General features: G+C 54.1%; 1 protein-coding gene across 2 annotated transcripts in view; it reads left to right on the plus strand.

The window, feature by feature from the left end:
* The window catches only part of ZFPM1 (zinc finger protein, FOG family member 1), a 138208-nt gene that overhangs the window by 39478 nt on the left and 76112 nt on the right, over positions 1 to 22618 (plus strand). For both annotated transcript variants that reach the window (XM_089781543.1, XM_075939904.2), the window contains exon 2: positions 16527 to 16658. In XM_089781543.1, coding sequence (XP_089637669.1) covers positions 16611 to 16658 — 48 coding nt within the window. In that variant the 5' untranslated portion in view covers positions 16527 to 16610. The remainder of the gene's footprint in view (positions 1 to 16526; positions 16659 to 22618) is intronic.

Here is a 22618-nt window from a genome sequence, read left to right on the forward strand (position 1 = left end):
AAGCCCGGTATGCTGGGTGGCCTGGGCCGTGCCCCGCTGCTGGTATGGCGGTTCGGTTCCCGACCGTGCATTCTGCTGCCCTGGGCTTGCATAGGGAGTCCTGAGCTTCCAGCTGGCCACGGGCTGGGATCTGTGCTGGAACCGGGCTGGGGCTGCCTTCAGAGGAACAGCTCTTCCCAGAGCTTGGGGTTTATCTAGCTCCCTGCATCTCGCCACGGAGTTGTATTGGCGTTCAAAGTGCCCCCCCTTACACCAACAGGCAGTGCCAAGGGTGGGCTCCCGCTAGGTTGTTCCAGCCTCCATCCTGTGATTTCCCCACCTCTCCTGTTAGGGGAGAGAGGACGCAGCCAGCTCTGCCCTTGGCAGCTGCCAGCTCCGGGGGATCAGGGCTGGGACGGTCCTGGGCCGAATTCAATATCCTGCTTAGTTGACGTCTGTCTTCCGGTAGTGCGGAGGGGCTCCGGTGTATTTGGAGCCCCTGCCAGGTGCTGTACGGAGAGGGAGACGGACAGCCCCGGCCCAAAGAGCTTATGGCCTGAACGGACACGCAGGCAAAAGAGGGAGGTTGTGGGACTCTGACGTCCCTAAGGTTATGCAGCAAACAGGTGGCAAAGATGAGTCCGAATCTCAGGCTCTAGGGGGGTGTGTGTGTGTGTGTGTGTGTGTGTGTGTGTGTAATCTCAGGCTCTAGGGGGGTGTGTGTGTGTGTGTAATCTCAGGCTCTAGGGGGTGTGTGTGTGTGTGTGTAATCTCAGGCTCTAGGGGTGTGTGTGTGTGTGTGTGTGTGTGTAATCTCAGGCTCTAGGGGTGTGTGTGTGTGTCAAATCTCAGGCTCTAGGAGGTGTGTGTGTGTGTGTGTGTGTGTGTGTGTGTGTGTGTGTGTGTAAAATTTCAGGCTCTGGGTGTGTGTGTGTGTGTGTAATCTTAGGCTCGGGGGGGAGTGCAGTGAGAAGGGGGGGTTATGATGCCTATGGAAGGGAAGATTCATCCCCATTTCTCTACTAATTTAGAGCCATTTCTAGTGCACTCTTAAGTCCCTGGCTGGCCTGTTAGGCTGTCTGACTCCTGCCTGCACACACCTTATGCGTTTGCCCCCTTTGTCTGTTGCATTTAAGCTGCTGAGCCCCTCTGTAAACCCAGTAAAGCCTATGGGGACCATGTGGCCGGATCTTCTGAGCCGGGATGGACGGTAGTGAGGTTGGTTGGTTGGTTGGTTGGTTGGTTGGTTTTCTCTCAAAGCCTCGGCCCCGGGACTCCTCTGACGGCGTGAGAACCCATCTTTTTAATTTTTTCCCAAACCCATGGTTTTAGCGCTCAGCTGCAGAAAGGAGTTTGGAAATATGGGCCCCAGCGTGAGTAAAGAGAGACCCCTCCCCCCACCCGAAACTCTCACGGTGGGTTTCATACCAATCCCACCGTCTCTGCAGGGGAAACGTGTGAGTTTTGTTATGTCGACCGGCTCGGGGGTTGGCAGCCCGCTTGGGCCGCTGCCCTGGGGTGGCACAGAACTGTCCTGCAGGATCAAACCTATTTTAGTTAGCGATACGAGAGCCTGTTTATCATCGGCTGTCTCTCTCTTCCCCCCCCCACCCCCCCGCCCATTGGGAGGGCGATGGACGGAGAACAGATTGTCGTTGGCCCTATGGAATCTCCTCCTCCCCTGATTTCCAAGCCGGTGGGAAAGTCTGAATCTGTTGCTATTTTCTATCTGTTATCAAGGCCTCTTATCGCTTCACTCTTGTCTGCATGCCTGCTTTCGGATAGTCCAGGGTCTCTCTCTTGGCAGCCTGGAAACAAACGTCTTTTTTTTTTTTTTTAATTTGCTGGATAAATGAGGAGGATCAAGGAACGGGTTATTGTGCCGATGCTGAAAGACATTTTAATTGGGGTGAAGTGATCAAATAATGACCTGGACAAGAAGACAGTGACCGACCCACACCCTCTTGGCTTTGTGAATGTGCCTACAGCATCCGTGGCTTGGTACTAGCGTAGGTCCCGGGAAAGCGCCTTGTTTTGTCTAGTGCTGCATGTCTACACCACAGGCTGGAACGTCGGGACTTAGTATGGCGAGGGGGTGGCGGAAAAACTATTTACGCCACATTACACCACTGAGCTGGACTTCCCTTCCGTGACTATGGAGAAGCAGATCCCTTTATCGGGTCCCCCCTTGGATCTAGTCTTCTGGGAGGGAGCAAGTGGCCGTGGCAGGTAGCACTTAGACATGTGGGGAGATGGATGAGCTAAAGATCCCTCTTCTACCGATGAAATGAAGCCATTTGCCTGCAGTCAGCACAGGCAGTCTGTCACCTGGCCAGGGCCTGAGCCTGGCTCTCTTAGAATCACAGAACACTAGAACTGGAAGGGATCTGGAAAGATCATCGGGTCCAGTCCCCAGGACCAAGAACCATCTAGATCAGGGTTTCCCAACCTATGGGTCAGGACCCAAATATGGGTCGCCATTACATTTCAAAAGGGTCGCCAAGTGTCTCCCCAGGTGGCTCTGCCCCCCCACCCCCTTTTTGAATTGCCTTGGGTCACCAAGTCTTCCTGAATTGTCAAAATGGGTCCCAATCTGGAAAAGGTTGGGAACCCTGATCTAGATCAACCATGACAGGCGTCTGTCCAACCTGCTCTGACATATCTCCAGGGATGGAAAATCCACAACCTCCCCAGGCAACTTATTCCAGCGTTTAACCACCCTGGCAGGTAGAAAGATTTTCCTAATGTCCAACCTAAACCTCCCTTGCTGCAGTTTAAGCCCATTGCTTCTTGTCCTGTCCTCAGAGGCCAAGGAGAACAATTTCCCCCTTCTCCCTGTGACACCCTTTTAGACACCTGAAAACCGCTCTCATGTCCCCTCTGTCGTCTCTCTTCCAAACTAAACAAGCCCAATTCCTTCAGCCTTGCCTCATAGATATAGTTTTCTAGACCTTGCATCATTTTTGTTGCTCTTCTGTGGACTGTCTCCAATTTCTCCACATCTTTCTTGAAATGTAGAGCGGAAGAATGACTCCTTGTGTCTTGCTCACAACACTCTGGTGAATGCTGCCCAGAATCATGGTTGCTATTTTTTTTGCCACAGCATCACACTGTTGACTTATATTTAGCTTGTGGTCCACTATCATAGAATCATAGAATAATAGGACTGGAAGGGACCTCAAGAGGTCATCGAGTCCAGCCCCCCGCCCTCAAGGCAGGACCAAGCTCAGTCTACACCATCCCTGACAGATGTCTATCTAACCTGTTCTTAAATATCTCCAGAGAGGGAGATTCCACCACCTCCCTTGGCAATTTATTCCAATATTTGACCACCCTGACAGTTAGGAATTTTTTCCTAATGTCCAATCTAAACCTCCCCTGCTGCACTTTAAGCCCATTGCTTCTTGTCCTGACCCCTAAATCCCTTTCAGCAGAACTCCTTCCTAGACAGTCGCTTCCCAGTCTGTATATGTGAAACGGATTGTTCCTTCCCAAGTGGAGCACTTTGCACTCCTAGCCCAGCCTTCCTCCCCATCGATGGGGCAGGCTGCTGGCAAAGGCTGGGAAATAAGAAGCAGTTTGCAAAGAACTTGTTGTGGACGGTCACCTTTCCCAAGCCGTGTCTCGCGCTTGGTTTCTGTGTTACAGACTTTTCTTTGTGCCTGGGGGAAGGGATGGGACACGTTTATGGCCGCACCAGATCCTGGAATACAGCGGAGGGGTACCAGAGGGAGGCCGCAGGCCCAGCTGGTGGAAACGTTAACTGAATTGTTCCCCTCCACGGCGCTGCAGCGTGGTCTTTGCCTCGTGCCAAGAGTCTGCTCCAGAAGGCGTTGGGTCACGCGGCAGAGCCGGGTTAACTCAGCGGTTTTCAATCTTTCCGTCTCCTGACCCAGCTGAAGAAGAATGTTGCTGCCGCAACCCAACAGAATGTGACGGGGGGGTGCGGCTGAGAACTTTGGGGTGGAGGGGTGGAGGCTCTGGCTTTGGGGGGGGGGCAGGGCTGGGGCAGGAGGAGCATCCCTTGAGTGGCTCCGTGGGAGCCAAGGCAGCTTCCTGCCTCTCCTGGCCCCGCGGACCAAGCTGCCAGCAGCAGGTTCCCAGCCCATGGGAGTGTGGAGCTAGTGCTCAAGGCAGGGGCAGCGCATGGAGCCCTGTGCAATCTCCCCTGACCCCACCTAGGAGCTGGGCCTGCTGCCGGCTGCTTCTGGGGTGCAGCACAGTCTGTGGTGCAGGACAGGCAGGGAGCTGCCTTAGTGCCCCCCTTTTGCTCTCCTGATCCCCCTGCAACCCAGCATCCCAGCCCTGGGTGGTGACTGGTGGTTTGAAACCCCCTGGGTTAAGGAACTGGGCAGGCGGTTTTGAAGTGACCCTGAAACGGTGCCAGAGGGCTTGGTGGGGCGGGTGTGGGGTGGCAGGAGGCAGCCTCTTGAGCCTGCTGTCGCACTGATGCCTGGCGCGGCCCCGGCTGGTGCCATCTTCCTTTTCAACGCGCAGCCCGGCGGTTTCCCACAGCTGCTCGCTATCCTGATCCACCTTCTGCTCTAATCCTCCGGTAATGAACGAGAGGCCTTGGCAGGTAGTAATTAGGCCCCGTGGGGAGACGGATGTGCTAAATACGAACCTGCCATCCTCCTCCAAGTGGGCATTTCAAGGACTCGTCGGGAGATTAGCACGGCCGTCCTGATGCTGAAAGGGATGATTGGCAGCCCACACAGCTCGGTTTGTCACTCACTCCGTCTCTCTCCGTGCGGCTCCAAAGACAGGAAACCCAAAATGCGGCTGCCCCTGCCCCCCGCGCCTCTTGCGGCAGGAGGGAGATGGAGGGCCATGCCACGCTGCTGCCAGCCGCCTCGCTGAGACAAGGGTGATGAGTGTAGGGGGGGGAGACGCCTCAGAAACGGGGCACGTGGGCGGAATTCGGGTGGAGGCCGGTGAGCGGTCCCGGGGACAAGACTTTCCGAAGCTGCGCGTGACTAGGAAAATTGGCGCCTTTGGTGTGTCAGATCAGGACAGCCTCTGCCCTGATGACTGAGATCCCAAATGGCTAGTCACTTCAGAAATTGCTGGGCATGGGGGTGTATCCGTGAATCCCTGGTCTGATTAACGCGGTGCTTCTCCCCAACACACTCGCACGAAAGAGGCTTGTGTCAGAGCTGGAATCCTAACCCTCACCACGCCTCATCTCCACAGGGCTCAGCAGTTAGCCCCTCACACCTAACAGAAAATTGGCTGTTGTCCCAATCTCACAGGATCGGGAACCTGCGGCTCAAAGAGAAGAGTCAACCTGTGGAACTCCTCGCCAGAGGATGTTGTGACAGCCAAGACTGTAACAGGGTTCAAAAAAGAGCTAGATGGATTCCTGAAGGACAGGTGCATCAATGGCTACTAGCCAGGATGGGTAGAAATCGTGTCCCTAGCCCCTGTTTGCCAGAAGCTGGGAATGGGTGACAGGGGAGGAATCACTTGATGGTTTCCTGTTGTGTTCATTCCCTTTGGAGCACCTGGCATTGGCCACGGTCAGAAAACAGGATACTAGGGATGCGAATGGTTATCTGGTTAATGGGTAAGCATCACCCTTATCAGCTGATGCTTACTGGTTACAGTTAACCAGTGGCCTAGAGCAGCCCAACGCAGGCAGGGGCTGTCCCAGCCCTGTGGGGCCTGCCATGAGTACCAGGCCGGCCGGCCCAGCCCCATTCATGGTGGACCCGGTCTGGCACTGTGGGCAGGGCGCACTACAGCCTGGCCAGAGCTGCCCCCGCCCGCCCCCGTTTAATTGGTTAACCGATGACATGTGATGTTTACCTGGTTACTTGATTGACTGGGATTTTACATCCTGGCAGGATTCTGGGCTAGCGGGACCTTTGGTCCGACCCCGTCTGGCTGTTCTGCTGTTAAGAGACTTGACTGAGGCCGCAGAGCTGGCGTTGGGGGCGTGACAGTTATTCACTTCCTGTGATCAAGGCAGGGAAAGAGAGAGCCGCGGCGACCACAAGGGCAGCCTGCGTCCCAGCCAGTTTGGGAGGCCCCTGGTCTCCTAATCCCATGGGAGTGTGGTGCACTGGGAATTCCATGCGGTTCATTTCCACGGCTTCAAACCTTCACCCGCCAATGTGCAGCACCCGCGGGAACAGGGGCTCAGAAGCCCCCCTGTGTAGAACGAGGTCGCCCATCTTGATCCGCTCCCAAAGGCGAGGGAGCAGGTGCCTGGTAAGGACTTTCTGAGAAGAGTTGGGGAGACCTCTGTCTGCGACACTCTTCCCAAAGGCTGGGCGTTTGCTTCGGGCAGGGAAACGTCGCCCTCCAAAATAAAACTCCGGCTCCCCCGCCGGTGCTGCTCCTGATGGGCAAGTTGCTTTCGCTGCAAGGTGGGAACAGGGGGGCAGCGGGAGCGGGTAGGAAGCTGACCTGGGAGAGGGCTGTTTCTGCCGTGTACGATGCAGGGGCTTGTTTACCTGGGGAAGTCTGTAAATTGATGCAGTTACAGCAGGAGAGCTACTTCCAAAGAGACACAAACTAACCCTCTGCCATGAAAAAAACCAATTGCCCTTCATCCCAGACTGTCTCTGCATGAGAAGCCAAGCTAATAATTATGCCAGGACACATTCCCCCACTGGTTTACACCCTGACGTCTTCTCCGTGTAGACGAGCCCTCGGCCTTTGTTTAAAGTGTTGGTTTCTAATCCGCGTGGCTGGAGGCAAGTCATCAAGTCTGAGACAGTGCGCACCACGCCACGGAAGGGCTGCCGTGGCTGATCAGTGCTCTGAGCTGCTGAAGAGCAAAACCCAAGGAGGTGGGTTTCATTGCAGCTGCCTAGGGGGCCTGCCCGAGTGAAATTGACAAAGCCAGGTCAGTGCAGCCTTGGAAAGTGCTGCGATGCTACAGTGGTGAGCCAGAGCTGCTCTCCGGGCAGCCAAGAGGGTGAAGCACCCGAGACCACCCCAGCAGCAGCTGGGAAGCTGGTGGAGGAATAGAGGTGGTGTCCTCAATTTGGGGCAAGGTTCCTGACACCAGCAGATAGCTTCTCACTTGGGCATTGCCCCTGGAGAGGAAGCCTCTTGTCTGTGTTTAATTTTGTGGCCATGAGGTGTCTGGTCATTTCAGCCCCTATGGGAGAAGGGGGCAGCAGACTAAGGAACGAAGATGGGATAAGTTAATGGACCATGTTTAAGTGTGAACAGGTGTTGGGGAAAAGAAAGGGAAAAAAATGATCAGGAAGAAGGTAATATGTGTGCATGAGAGAGAGAGAGAGAGAGAGAGAGAGATATCACCCAGGCCGTGTCCAGAGTCAGGGGTTTTTTCGGGAAGTAGCCTTTTCCCGAAAAAACTGCCCCTGCGTCCAGACTCAAGCCGCGTTATTTCGAAATTATTTCGAAAGAACGCGGCTTTTCTTTCGATGGCGGTAAACCTCGTTTCACGAGGCAGAACGCCTTCTTTCGAAAGTTCCTCTTTCGAAGGAAGGCGTTCTTCAATGTAAGAGGCCGTCTTCGAAAGAGAGGATCCAGACTCGCTGGGTGCTCTCTTTCGAAAAAGAGGATTTCTCTTTCGAAAGATCTGCCTGCAGTCTAGACGCTATCTTTTGAAAGAGGCTCTTTCAAAGATGCTTTCGAAAGAGCCTCTTTCGAAAGAAGCCTGCAGTCTAGACATAGCCTAGCTGTAAAAACTACCCACAGTCCTGCGGCACCTTAGAGATGAACATATTGAAGAAGTCCTGAACTTCCCTGATCTGCTGAAGAGGGATTGACCCACGAAAGCTCATGCCTTAATCAATGCGCTCATCTCTACGGTGCCGCAGGACTGCATGTTGTTTTTACAATCTCTTAGGTGCAAGGTGCCTATGCAATTGTTCCATTTCTTTCAATTACTGGAGGGGATATAGCTCCAGTGGGAGGGAGGAGCACAGGTCATTGGTTAATGAGTTTTTTCCCCTAAAAAGTTTTTTCTATGACTAGTCCCAATTAGGAATGTGAGCGACTAGTCACTTCCCCCTTCTGCCCCCTTGCTGCCTCTGTATCAGAGGCAGCAAGGAGGGAGAGAGCAGGAGCCAGTGTTGCGGGCAGCCAGGTCCCAACTGCTGCGCCTCTGCCTTTTAAATGTAATAAGAGTCAAATGAGCATTTAAAAGGTAAAGATACAGCTGGGACAGCGAGCGTTTTCTCTCCTCCCCCCCCCCCCCATCGATTAATCGAGTCATCGATGAAAAATCCATCGATGACTCGATTAGCTGATTAATCGCAATTTATCATCCCTAGTCCTAATACTCTGCCTCTTGCACCCTTATATACGATGGGCTTATGCTATCAGCTATTCAGTGGTTTGAAACTTTCAACCTCTTCTCTCCCATCCTGCCAAACAAAAAGGTTCTACCCCTCCATCCCCCCACCAGCCAAGCCACAGATGAATGGCTCTGATTCTCATTTAGAGCTGGCCCTCACACAGTTAACTTTGTCGCATCATCTCAGATTAATGCAAGTTCTTACAATCGCTGTAATTTAAAAAAGAAATCCTTCCTTGTTATAAAAAAAAAAAAGAGAGAGAGAGAGAGAAGGAAGGGGGAAGGAGACTAGTTAATCGTCTAAGCGGAGTATCTTGGAATGGAGCATTTTTTGGCTCATCACCTCTCCGTAAAGCCAGCCTCAGTAATTCAGTTTTAAAGCATGAAAAAAGGGAGTTGATGAAATTCCACTATCAGCACTGAACCAATATGCAAAATATCTCGCCGAAAATCAAATAGCTATTATGTTTTCATTTCCATTTCAGCGTATTTGCTTAATGAAGAATAGACAGATCAGGCAAGCTGAGGGAGTCTGCGGGAGGTGATAACTCTGCTAGGCTTCCAGCAATCCCAGAGAAATGACGATCCACTCACTGCTTCGTCTGTGGCTTTTTTTTTTTTTTTTTTTTTTTTTAAATATCCAGTCGCTCATTTAACCCGCACAGCTGGGAACGGTGCTGCTGGTGGCACATGGCAGCCGGCACGAGGGGTGCAGAGTCCCAAGGGGAAAGCGGATGCTGGAGAATGGACCTTGTGTGCCAAGAATGTGGGACGGTCATGGTGGCATTTTAACCCATCATCAAGGGCGAGAGAAAAATATCTTCGCTTCTGCCCCACCCTGGCCTAGCCCTGCACTTTCTCCAGGGCCCGGTGGAGGCGGGGATTTTCCTTGGAAGCACACGCATGTTTTGTGGGGTGCTGACCGCTGAATTAAATCCTGGGAACCTACTGACTCGGCCGTCCCTGAAATACGGCCGTGTCTGGGCGGGGCCGGTTGAGACACCCGTTGCATTCGGTGACACTGTACAGTCGGGGCGTCTGTTGTGCAGGGCTTCCCACTACGCCTGTTGCGATCCCGGGTCCCAACAGGGCTCGGTGTGTTGGCATCTGAGACGCACTGGAAGGGGATCTCCGGAAGGGGAGACGACAGGCCTACCATACAACAAGAGCACCACCCCAGGAGCCCCGCCCCCTTCTTTGTAAGAGAGAATATGGGGCGGGTAGTTGCCAAATCGACACCCCCAGAGACCAGAATCCATGTGTTCTCAGCACAGCCTAGGGGGGAGGGATAGCTCAGTGGTCTGAGCATTGGTCTGTTGGGTTGTGAGCGCAATCCTTGAAGGGACCATTTAGGGATCTGAGGCAAATCTTTCAGGGTACTTGGTCCTGCCGTGAGGGCAGGGGGCTGGGCTCCATGACCTCTCAAGGCCCTTTCCGGCTCTGAGACTGGTATATCTCTATATTCAAACTTGCAGTGACTCTACAACCTGCTCCCCCCCAGACAAGGCCTAGAGATGGCCACTCTGGAGCGGAAAGGGGATGCTGCGTGGCTTGCTTGCTTTTTTGGGGGTCCTCTCTTTCCCCAGGGAGCCTCACTGTGGGGGTGATGCCCCCTTACAATGTTGGTGTCCATCTCCTCCGGGAACATGGCTGGACACTTAATCCCGATCAGGGGCCAAGCAGTGGAAGGGGCCTGGTCTCTTTTTCAATCTGAGTCATCCAGCTGTTGCCTCTCATCAGGATTAAGGAGCCTGATTCAGAATAGGGTGTGGAAGGCTCCGGTATGACCCATCTGGTCGGAGACGGAAGCCCCATTCTCAATCCATTAACGGCGTGGAATAGTAGCCCCCAGCGGCCGAGGTCTGATCGAGACAGCTTTGCACTGGGGGCCATAGAAACACCAAGCGGCAGTCCTTCCCCAGGGGCAAGAACTCTCCAAATAGGATTCCCGCCTCACGCAGGGGCCCAGAACCACTGCTCTGTCACACGGGAGGGTGAAGTTGGATGGTTAATACGGAATACAAGCAGCCTTGGGCACAAGAGTAACAGCTGAACAGATAAAAAGGTGTGTGTGTGTGTGTGTGTGTGTGTGTGTGCATGCACGTACGTGGCGTGCGTGTGCATACACGTGGCTGTGCGTGCATGTGTTTGTGCCTATGTATGTGCGCACGTGTTTGCACATGCGTGTGTTTGTGCACATGCATAGTTGTGCACAGGTGTGTGCATGCACAGGTGTGTCTATGCGCATGTGTGTGTGTTTGTGTGCGAGGGTGCGTGACCTGTATCAAGCATGGAAACCAGCCCAGCCCTGGCTCTGCTACCCCCCCCCCCCCCCATGCTACTGTGGCTCCTGTTTATACCCCTCCTCGCTCCACGAGAGCTCACCAGAGCACATGCTTGTGAGCAGAGGAACCACGCCCCATGCTCAGCGCCTGTCCAGGGTTTGTACCTTCCTCCTGCCCCCATCTGGTCTCCTGGAGAGGCCTGGCCCTTCCTGCCCACCAAGGGGGGAGGGGAAAGAGGAGCGAATCGGGTTAACTTTATCAGACGCTCAAGAGGCGTGAAAGAAAAAATTAGCCTAACAATGTTTCATTTACCGCGAGAGAAACGATTTGTTAGCCGGCAATTGTTTCTGAATATTATCAGAGTCTTTTTAATTGTGCTGGAACTGAAATTAGCAGAATTAGAATAAATTGCCTTCCCTTCTCCGGCAGCCTCTTTATTCACGCTTATTGTTGTCTGCTTTGTATAGATTATAGGCCCTTTGTTCTCCCGGTGTAAATATACATGCCTGGAGTCACAGAGAGTGGCTGAGGTCTGGAGAAATGCGCGGTGCGGTTTTTATCCCCCTTCGCCTTTTTGGCGGGAGCTGCTTGTGGCATTCGGAGGTTCCGGGCCCGATCAGAGGATGCGCTGGCGCGTTCCCGGGGACTCGGTTTGGTCCCGGTTTGTGTTCCATCTCTCCCGGTGCGCATTCCCTGACGTGGCGCCGTGGGGTTAGAAGCTGGGTTCTCTTTTTGACAGGGCTGTGGTTTTGGGGTTGAACTTGGCTGGTTCGGTCGCCACACGGATGTCCGTGTCCTCGGCGCACTGAAGGGGTTGATGTCCCGGAAACTGCCTGGTCACATCTGTAGTCTCCAAGTGGTCTAACAGGTAGATAACTTGCCCGCACTTCTAGGGCATGACAGGACTCGTTCTACTACTGCGGAGAATACAACGGAAGCCCCTCTCTCTATCGCGGTGCGGGGGAGTTTTCAGCCTCTCCACTGCATGGGGTGGGGAAGGGTTTCGATAGCACTGTAGTTTTCAACCTCTTTTTACTTGTGGCCCCTCCTAAAACATTTCAAGTGGAGATGTGTAACCCACACACCTAGTGTGGTTACTGAGCCGCGCAAGTGGTACCTAGACCACAGCAACAGTTAAGATCAAGAGACCTCGACAGCAGGGGCTGGGAGCCCGCTGGCTTTTAGCTCAGAGAGTAGAGGCTCCTATACTCAGCTTCAGCAGTCCCAGGTTCAAATCCACCTGGTGGAGGTTACAGATGCAGAACGTAAGAACAGCCAGCCCAGCACCTGGTCCTCCAACAGTGGCTAGTGCCAAGTACCTCAGAGTGAACAGAAAAGGGAAAGAGGCAGGGACCCCTTTGGCAACCTTAGCTGTTGTCTGGAGAGTCCTAGTTGAAAACCGCTGCGTTAGCACATCCCCATTTCTCCGTGGGATGCCTGCACTCCCATGCCAGCTCTGCCGGAAGCTGGAAGAGACAAGCATTCTGGGTAACAGCATGCAAATGAGCCGGCCAGGAGTCCCATCCTGGAATTCCTGCTGCCTGGGCGAGCAGCATTTTCCTTGCCCTGAGGTAGACGTGCCTGTGGCAACGGCGAACCGGCTGGTTTTCAAGAGGAGGCTGACTAATCCCAGAGGGGTTGGCCCTCCGGGCACTTTTTTCTCTGGCTGCATGGGGAGAGGGGCTGTTAGAAACATGACAACGTGTGCACCGATCCAGAGGCCACACCATTCCTACCCATCCTGGCTAATAAGTATTGATGGACCTAACCTCTATGAATTTATCTAGCTCTTTTGTGAACCCTGTTAACGTCCTGGTTTTCACCACATCCTCTGGCAAGGAGTTCCACAGGTTGACTGGGTGCTGTGTGAAGAAAAACTTCCTTTGGTCTGTCTCAACCCTGCTTCCTGTTCATTTCATTTAGCGACCCCTCATGCTTGATGAAGCCAACTGCGCAGCGACTGCATTGAAAGCAGTCCTGACCTCTGCAGGCTCTTGGCAAACCTGCAGGACATGCTCTTTTTTTGGTGATGCGTACGGAGCGAAGAAATGGTTAGGGCCACTTTGGGATTGCGGGGGAAGGGAAAGAGCCGCAGAGCCGCTCGCCTCAAGAGCCGGGGGGAGGGGTAAACGGTTGGGAAGCCGGTTCTATTTCCCGCTCGTGGTGACTTGGCTGGGTGGGTCGTGGCAAGTCACTTTGATTTGCTCTGCCTGGAGTTAGCTGCTGGTCCCATGGGATGGGGATAATCCGGAGAAACGTTTCCAAACAGCTGCTTGCAATGGGCTCCGGAAGGAGCGATGGCGACATCGGTTTTAGCAGCGGCTGTGTTTGCAAACCTCTCCGGTGATGCCCCACGCTGCCCTCGCCAAGCAGCTGATGGCCGCCTCCCCCTTGAGTAACGTGAGTGGGGAAAGCTTCCTTCTGCCACCAACCCACCCAGTCCCCTTGGGGCACTTCAGAATGCTCCATTTCTCTCCTCTGCCCCCCATTCCTCTCCCCTGGGGCCCCAATGCCAGTGCTGGAGTCAGCCTGGCTGCTCCTTTCCCTCGGGGCGCTGTAAAACAAGGGCTTTGCCAGCAGCGAGAGGGGCCTGTTCCATTCTCACATGCCCTGCAGCGGGCGGAGCCGCAATTGGCAATCGCAGTGGCTCGCTGGACGCTCTGTGAACCAGCGCAGAGGGTTTAGGCCTAGTTCCCGGCAGGCCGTAACGTGGCAAGTTTACCGTGCAAACCACCCAGGTGAGGCCATGGTGCCTTTGGATGTCTTACTCTGGAGGGGTGGAGTTGGGAGGAGACCTCTCTCCTTTGTGTCCCACCTGGTGGGAAGTAGAACAGTCCCCTGCCGGAGATCCCCACCTCCAGGAACAGATAGGTTCACACCAGTAAGCTGAGCGCTTGTGTGGCCACCCAGGGGAGATGCCGGTGTCGCCCAGCTGATTTGCAGAGCGCTCACAGCTGGCAGCAACCGGAAGCATGTGTTCCTCTGGGCGGTGCACGTCTGCACGTGCTTCAGCGCACGTGACAAAATTGATTCCGCACCTGGATGGAAAAATTGAGAAGGAACATTGGTTCCCCCAAGCAGCACGACTGGGAGTAGAATGTAAGTGGCTCGCTCCTACCCAGCCATAGCCTCGGCCCCTCTTCCTTTGCTGCCTTACTGGTTTCTTCCAGTCTGTAGCTCTGACCTGTCCAAATGGCGTGGTTGGAGAGCGCCGTTTGCAAGCCGCAGAGACATGAGTCCCTTCAATAACATGCGACTCTGGCGCCGTGGGAGCTTCTGAAAGTGGCAATAAACCTAGCCTGCTGGCTTTGTGGTGGAAGGTGCGGGGTGAGCCTGGGAAGGGGCTCTGGAGAGGCTGGTCTGTATTCAGGTCCCTTTGTTTTTTCGGTGAAGGAAATGGGCTTCTCCCAGCTGCTAAATGCTTTGGGCACTGGGATGCCCCATGTTGGTTTCATAGTGATCCCTTTCTGGGCGGCTCCTTGTGGACGCTACCTATGAGTCGATGTTGAGCACGGAAAGCACTGGAGTCCACCCTGGGAAGTGCTTCTCAGCCGGTGACCTCAGCGCAGTCAACCTGTGGAACTCCTTGCCAGAGGATGTTGTAAAGACCAGGACTTTAACAGGGTTCAAAAAAGAACTAAATAAATTCTTAGAGATTAGATCCATCGATGGCTATTAGCCAGGGTGACTAGGAATGGTGTCCCCAGCCTCTGTTCGTTAAAGGCTGGAAATGGGGGACATAGGAGGGATCACTGGATGATTCCCTGTTCTGTTCACTCCCTCTGGGGCACCTGGCATTGGCCAATGTGGGCAGACAGGACACTGGGCTAGATGGACCTTTGATCTGACCCCGTCTGGCCGTTCTTTTGCTCTTGCCCATTGAGTTGTGTGAATCTTTGGTTCACCATTCACTGGTGTAACCCCTGCTCCACCTCCCTCTGGTACTCAGACCCTCCTCCCGTCTCTGCAGCAATGGGCCAGACTAGACATTGCTAGTCTCTCAGGATGCCATCGCTGTGCGCTGCAATTGGAGACTGCGTGGCTTCGCGAGCCATGTTCTTGCAGGCAGGGCCATTGGAAGAGCCAATGGGCGTGGGGTCTCTGATGTCTGGAGCGCTGCATGTCGCTGGAGCACCTCGCCGGAAGGAGTGTGCCTGGGATGTTGCTCTTAGATGTCAGCCTGCGTGTCCATCCGCTTCTCTCCTTGGAAGTGGAAGAGGTGGGAGAGCACAGGGATGGACGCTGCAGCGTTTGGAATTGGTGGCTTTCCATCTTCCCTCCCCAGTGAAGGATGGGCGACAATTTCCTGATGGGAATTGCTAACCGGGCCTTTCTCTGGGCCGGGCACCTGCCTGGATGCAGGGCGCAAGGGATGGAGCAAATAATTAAGGAATACATCTGGAAGATAAGATGATAGGGAACAGCCAGCATGGATTTGTACCAAACAAATTATGTCAAACCAGCCTGACAGCTTTCTTTGATAGGATATCAAGCCTTGTGCATAAAGGAGAAGCGGTGGACGTGGTATACCTAGACTTTAGTAAAGCATTTGATATGGTCTTGCATCACCTTCTTATCGATAAACTAGGCAAATACAACCTAGATGGGGCTACTATAAGGTGGGGGCAATGGCTGGAGAACCATTCTCAGAGGGTAGTTACTAACAGTTCACACTCGTGCTGGAAGGACTTAACAAGTGGGGTTCTGCAGGAGTCTGTTTTGGGACCGGTTCTGTTCAATATCTTCATCAGCGGTTTAGATAATGGCATACAGAGGATGCTTATTAAATTTGTAGGTGATACCAAGCTGGGAGGGGTTGCAACTGCTTTGGAGAACAGGGTTATAATTCAGAATGATCTGGACAAATTGGAGAAATGGTCTGAGGTAAACAGGATGAAGTTTAATACGGATAAATGCAAAGTGCTCCATTTAGGAAGGAACAATCCGTTTCACACGTACAGAATAGGAAGTGACTGTCTAGGAAGGAGCCCTGCAGAGAGAGGATCTAGGAGTCATAGTGGACGACAAGCTAAAAATGAGTCAACAGTGTGACGCTGTTGCAAAAAAAAGCAAACATCATTCTGGGCGGCATGAACAGGTGTGTTGTGAGCAAGACAGGAGAAGTCATTCTTCTGTTCTGCTCTGCGCTGATTAGGCCTCAATTGGATTATTGTGTCTCGTACATTTCGAGAAATTGGAAACGATCCAGAGAAGAGCAACAGGAAGGATGAAAAGTCTAGAGAACATGAGCTGGGAGGGAAGGCTGAAAAAATTGGGCTTGTTTAGTTTAGAGAAGAGAAGACTGAGAGGGGATGTGACAGTGGTTTTCAAGTACTTAAAAGGGTGTTATGTGGAGGAGGGAGAAAAATTGTTCTCCTTGGCCTCTGATAATAGGACAAGAAACAATGGGCTCAAATTGCAGCAAGGGAAGTTCAGGCTGGACATTAGGAAAAAGTTCCTAACTGCCAGGGAGGTTAAACACTGGAATAAATTGCCCAGGGAGGTTGTGGAATCTCCATCATTTGGAGATATTTAGGAGCAAGCTAGACAAGCATCTGTCAGGGATGATCGAGGTCCAGGGTGGGGAACCGTTTTTGGGTCGGGGGCTATCGACCCACAGAAAAATCAGTTGAGGGCCACTCACAAGTGAGACGTGGGGGGGGGGGAACCCTCATAGCCCCCAGCTGAGAAGCAGAAAGCTGCTCCCCACATTCCCCTCGCACACTGCAGCCTGGGGGGACCAGTCTAGTAGATTTTGTGCGCTCTAGCCCCCGGGCGTCCCAGTGCCAGGGGTGCGCCTGGAGCCTCGGGGGCCAGAGTCAAGCATGCCGAGGGCCGCATCTGTCCCCCGGCCTTGAGGTTTCCCACACCTGATGGACGGTGCTTGGTCCTGCCATGAGGACAGGGGACTTCTCGAGGTCCCTTCCCGTTCTCGTGTTCTATTATCCTTGTCACTTACCTCCGTCTTCTCTTGTGTTTTGAAGGTTCCTTCGGCGAGATGGAGGACGGCGAGGCCGCGCCGGCAGAGGAGACCAGCCACGCTGAGCAGGAGGGTGCAGCATCCGACCATGATGGATCCGCAGACTGTGATGCTTCGAGCCCTCCGGGCAGTGAGGGTAAGTCTGGTGGCTATGGAGTTACTCCATCCCTTATTCTCCACGGCCTGGCCGCTGCTTGGCCTCGGAGACCCCGTTTGAGTATCAGTTCTAAGTATCCAGGGGGTATCTGAGCAAGCGCTGACCAGGGTAGGACCACAGGGGTCCTGACGGCACTGGGTGGATCACTGTCTTTGACCTATGGCTGACTCCCCCCGGCCTGTACTGCGCCCCAGAGATTCAGTGGGGAAGACGAGCGTTGTGATCATGGACTGTGCTGCCCCTGGCTGGAGCGTGGCCAGCTTGGCCCCTCGCCGGGCTGCCTCCAAGAACCCGTCTCCTTTCCCGTCCGCTCTCGTGGGGGGCCTCCACACCAGGACTGCTAGATGCCGGGGGGCCCAACAGAGCAGGTTAACGTTTTGCCTCGCTTCTCACGTGGGCTTTTCCAGGCTCGGCCCCCACATGGGGGGCAGCCGTTGGGCGTGGGACGCCAATCCGCATGCCGGCGAGCGCCACGCTCGTCCCACCCCGACCCACGCCCCTTGGGCTCTGCGTTAGGAGACCCCTCCTGGCGTGGGGGGAGTTGGTGACTGGCCCAGCCCCGATCTCCCTCCGGGACCCTGCCCCTCCAGGCTTTGCAACGCCGGCTCTCTGTTTGGCAGGCAGCCTAGGAGGAGCCATTTCTGGGGGGGGCTAAGAGAATCCGGCCCAGCTAACACTTTGATCTGGCCCCCGGACTGCATCTGGCTGCTCTCTATTTATATCCTGCTGCCTGGGCCACCCAATTTCCAGGCTGTGGCTTAAGCAGCAGGCTCCTATTTAAATGGCTCGTGGTTGTGGCACTACCCTGGCAGGGGCCGGAGCGGTGAGCCTTTTAAATAGCCACAACAACCCCGGGCAGCTGCCAGGCAATATAGTAGCATCAGGGTCGGGAGCCTTTGCTGTGTGTTTAATTCAAAGCCTCTGGCTCCAGATAACTCTGAGGGGAAGCTAGTCCCCAGGCCCCGCCCCTTCTGTCCAGGCCCCGCCCTTCTGGGGGTGGAGCCAACCCTTGACCACATACCAAAATTCATTAAATGGCCCCTTTGTTAAAATTATTGCCCACCCCAGGCTAAGATCCGTTAAGAGGCACTCAGGAAAATGCATCCTGCCCTGCCTCTCCCGCCGGAAGGGGTCCTGGCACATGCATTCTGCCTCTGGTCCAGTCGTTGCCATGGGAACCAGAAGGGGGATGCTGACAAAGGGGTCATGGCTACATGACCTCCTGGCTGCATTCTGGTTCAGATCCTCTGGCCGGGGCGGACTGGCCCGGTGGGATACCGGGAACTTCCCGGTGGGCTGTCGTCCGGTGGGCTGTCACGTCCGCATGCCGTTGCCCGTCACTCCGAGCGGCTCCGCGTCCACGCTGTATGTGGCACGCAGAGCCCGACCTGCCACCTGTGCCGCATGCCGGACATGACACAGTGGGAGGGGCTTGAAGGGCACGCAGGGGTAACATCATGGGGAGGGCTGTTCTCAACCCATTTCCCAGGCCTATTTTGATTGCCAGTCCGCTCCTGCCTCTGGCCATCCCAGGCGGCGATCTGGGGGCCGGCATCCGACAGCGCGTGAGCCCAGGGCGGCTCATGTCTGCAAGCGGATGGGGAGATGCAGGAGGGGGGATCCGGCTAGCAGTGCTGCGTTGCACCTCTTGAAATAGGCCTGTGCAAGGCGGTGACCTGGGCTAGCAGGCGCAGTGTGACCCAGACGGCCTGTGTCTGCTGAGCATCACGGAGTGGGGGCATGGCCGGCTGGCTCCCTCCCCAAGTGTTGCATAGGACTCATGGTGAGATCACTAGAGGAAGTTGCCTAGTTGGGCCTGGATCCAGAGGCATCGCTTTCACTTCTGTCTGAACAGTCATGCAGCATCGCTGGCTGGCATGTGGCCATCACCTGCAGCTGCGCCCCATCTGGGGAGCTGACTGGCTTTCAGGGCAAGCTGGAGCAACCCTAGCGATGGGGCGGGGACGTGTAATTACTGAACCGATCAATTAACAAAAAATCAAATTTGCCAAGGCACGGCCAGGCAATGTTAAATCCAGCTGTGCCCAGTGTGAGGGCTACCCGAGTCTCTTGTATCTCATATAGTGAAGGTCTCCCCCCCTTTTTTCCCCCTCCAATCCGGCTCATCTGAAGAAGTGGGTTTTGCCCACGAAAGCTCACGATTCTGTATATTGTGGTTAGTCTCTAAGGGTATGTCTACACTACCCCCTAGTTCGAACTAGGGTGGTTAATGTAGTCAACCGAAGTTGCAAATGAAGCCTGGGATTTGAATTTCCCGGGCTTCATTTGCATCTTGCCGAGCGCCGCCATTTTTAAATCCCCGCTAGTTTGGACTCCGTGCCTGCGGCTACACGCGGCACGGACTAGGTAGTTCGGATTAGGCTTCCTATTCCAAACTACCGTTACTCCTCGTGGGTATGTCTACACTACCACTCTAGTTCGAACTAGGGTGGTTAATGTAGTCATTCGAAGTTGCAAATGAAGCCCGGAATTTAAATATCCCGGGCTTCATTTGCATCTTGCCGGGCGCTGCCATTTTTAAATCCTCGTTAGTGCGGACTCCGTGCCCGTGGCTACACACGGCACAGAATAGGTAGTTCGAATTAGGCTCTCTAATTCGAACTACCGGTACACCTCGTGGAAAGTCACTGAACTAGGGTGGTAGTGTAGACATACCCTAAGGGTGGTTAAACACTGGAATAAGTTGCCCAGGGAGGTTGTGGAATCTCCACCCCTGGAGATATTGAAGAGCAGGATAGACAGACACCTGTCAGGGATGATCTACACGGTGCTTGGTCCTGCCACGAGCACAGGGGACTGGACTCGATGACCTCTCAAGGTTCCTTCCAGTTCTAGGATTCTAAGATGCCACAGGATGGCTGCTTGTTTTTAAAGTTACAGCCTAACGCCGCCGCCCCTCGGAGATTTTGGGAAGGCTCCGTTTCCTTCCCCTGCCTGGAGCTGAAACCTCTCTCCTCCCACGAGCCGTGTGGATCCCAGACACCCCCCTTCCTCTGCCAGACCCTACCCAGTGGCTCTGGCAGTCAGAATCCGCCATTGCTGCCGACCGGTAGTACTTCCTTGCAGGCACCCACCCTCCATCAAAGTCCGAGACCTGCCATGATAGCAATGTGATCCAGAGATCGATACCACTGGAAGCGTCTGGTCTCTGACTTGGCAGTCGATAAAATGGAGCATTGCCCCCTAGATAAAGGGAGGGGAAAGCGTCCACGGGGCAGAACCTTCGGCAAAGGCAGCAGGATGTTAATCACCCGATAATCTTCCCCGATAAAGGGCAGCTAGCAGGGCAGGAGCACATGAGGTCCTCCAAGCCGGAGTTCCCCATGCCCCTTGGCCTCCCGCCCCCGCCAAACATGGCCACGATTCATCCCCCCGCGCGCAAGGGCGCTGGAGGAGGTCTGGGCTGGGCGGGGGGTTGACGGAGGCTCCTTTTGAGGCAAAGTGGCTTGTTGCGGGCAGACTTTGCTCCTCGCTGGGCTGGGCTGCCGGAGGAAGCGAGTGGCTCTTTATCTGATTGGGGAGTTCAATGCAAGTCCCGAGGTTGGGGGGTTAGGGAGCTGGAAACTCCGCCGGAGAGCTGCACCTGGTACTGGGCTGCTTTGATAACGAGGTGATAGCGCCGATAACGCCGCGCAGCAATAACGGCCGCGAGAGCTTTCAGCGAGATGGATAAAAATCAATATGCCAGGCACTTTGATTTATAGCCAAAAATAATAGGACTTTTATACCCGGTGATTGATTTATTTGATGTTAATCATCCCGCTTATCACCTGTATTAATATCGCCCATGCGGGTGACGTCACCCCGGGGCGTTCTTTATGGCGCCTATCGATTGGGCTTTGCAGTGGTTATCCGCCCTGGATGGGAAGACAAACATGCACTTTGGGCACTAATCTGTCGCACTGTCATATGCAGATAAGGCTTATCAGCCGCATCTTGAACAGCAGTTAATGGGGAAAATAATTGTTATCAAGTTGCTATGTAGATGCCACAAATAGAACCAGGGCGGGAGCTGTTTCAGCAGGCTCCCTGACATGGGGCCCCTGATGGGACAGAACAGCAAGCAGGTGCCTTTCCATCAGGAGTGGGGAGCGGGGTCTCTCTGGGCTTTGCCAGTCCACGGAGGAGGAGAAAGGGGTTTGTATGTCTGCATGGCGGGGAACTCGGGGGACGGTTTGGGGATCTGCATGTCCACATGCTCTTGGTTTTGCTCTCTGACGTATGGTGTCATTCTCTGCTCTCGTCGACTGTGTCGCGTGCTTGACATCCTCTCCTGTGTGATCAGGGTGGGCTTGAAATGTACGAACACCAGGGATGACTCTCCTTTAGCTGCAGGCCTTTCTCCCATCTGCCTAGAGTGTCAGGCCATAGATAAATATGAGTCAACAGTGTGACGCTGTCACAAAAAAAGCAAAAGCAAACGTGATTCTGGGCTGCGTTCCCAGGAGCGTTGTGAGCAAGACAGGAGAAGTCCTTCCGCTCTACTCTGTGCTGATTAGGCCTCACCTGGAGTCTTGTGTCCAGTTCTGGGAGCCACATTTCAAGAAAGATGGGGAGAAATTGGAGAAGGTCCAGAGAAGATCAAGAAAAATGACGAAAGGTCTAGCCCAGTGTTTCTCAACCAGTGGTACGACTTGAGAGAAGTCTGGGGGTTACGTCAACACAACTGAAATTTGGAGAAAACTGAATTTTTGTTTTAAGTTTTACAGCGCTTTATTGTTTTTGTACTTTTTACACCCAAAAATTTCATCAACTGCCTGGCTACAATTAAGTTGCTTAAAAAAATTTGTTACAACGGTAGAAAAAAAAATTGTATGTCTGAAAACTGTGGATACTGGGGGTACTTATAATTTTTTTAAAGGCGTACTTTATAAAAAAAAAGGTTGAGAAACACTGGTTTAGAAAACGTGAGCTATGAGGGAAGGCTGCAGGAATTGGGATTGTTCAGTTTGGAAAAAAAAAGGCTAAGCGGGGCCATGATAGTGGTGTTCAAGTATCTAAATGACAAGAAGCAGGGAAAAAATTGTTCTCCTTGGCCTCTGAGGATAGGACAAGAAGCAATGGGCTTAAACTGCAGCCAGGGAGGTTTAGGTTGGACAGTAGGAAAAACTTCCCAACTGTAAGGATGGTCAAACACTGGAATAAATTGCCCAGGGAGGTTGTGGAGTCTCCATCCCTGGAGATATTGAAGAGCAGGTTAGACAGACATCCCGATCAGGGATGACTAGATGGTGCTGGGTCCTGCCATGAGGGCAGCGAACTGGACTCGACCTCTCGAGGTCCCTTCCGGTTCTAGTGCTCTGTGATTCTGGGAGCCTTCGTGCTTGGGGCAGACGTCAGAGGCCGAGGGCCAGGTGTTGGCCCGTTGCAGGGATGGGCTGCATTTTGCTGGTTGCACGTGTGCACCTCGTCACCGTGGCGTGAACGTATTTTGCTACTCGGATTCTAAAAAGTCTGCCCCAAATTGCTTTTAAATCTGCAACTGCCGGCTCCCCGCCCCCACACACCCTCTCGCATGCCTCCAGTCTCCCTCTCTCCCATGTGGGCAGCCCCCTTCCCTGCAGGGCGGCTGACGATCCTTTGCATGGGTGGAGAATACATGAGTCCGTCCCTTATCCTTTCCCGTTCCGCCTGCCCGGGCGCCACTCGTCCCGAGCCCTCTGCTGCGGCCCAGCCCCCCTTCTTGGTCTATGCCCTCTCCCAGGCCCCCAAACCACTTTGCCAGCACGCCCCTGACCTGTGCTCCGCACTTTGCCCCTTTTAGTTTTCCCGCTACACAAGCTTGCTGCCGGGTCAGTGGATGTGCACTCCCTCTGCGGCACCCGGCACTGGCCACAGTCGGCAGATGGCCCTTTGGTCTGACCCAGCCTGGCCGCTCTTCTACTGCTGCCATAAGAACATCAGAACGGCCACCCTGG

Source organism: Pelodiscus sinensis, chromosome 12, assembly GCF_052426305.1.
Source record: "Pelodiscus sinensis isolate ZL-2025 chromosome 12, ASM5242630v1, whole genome shotgun sequence".
Lineage (NCBI taxonomy): Eukaryota > Metazoa > Chordata > Testudines > Trionychidae > Pelodiscus > Pelodiscus sinensis.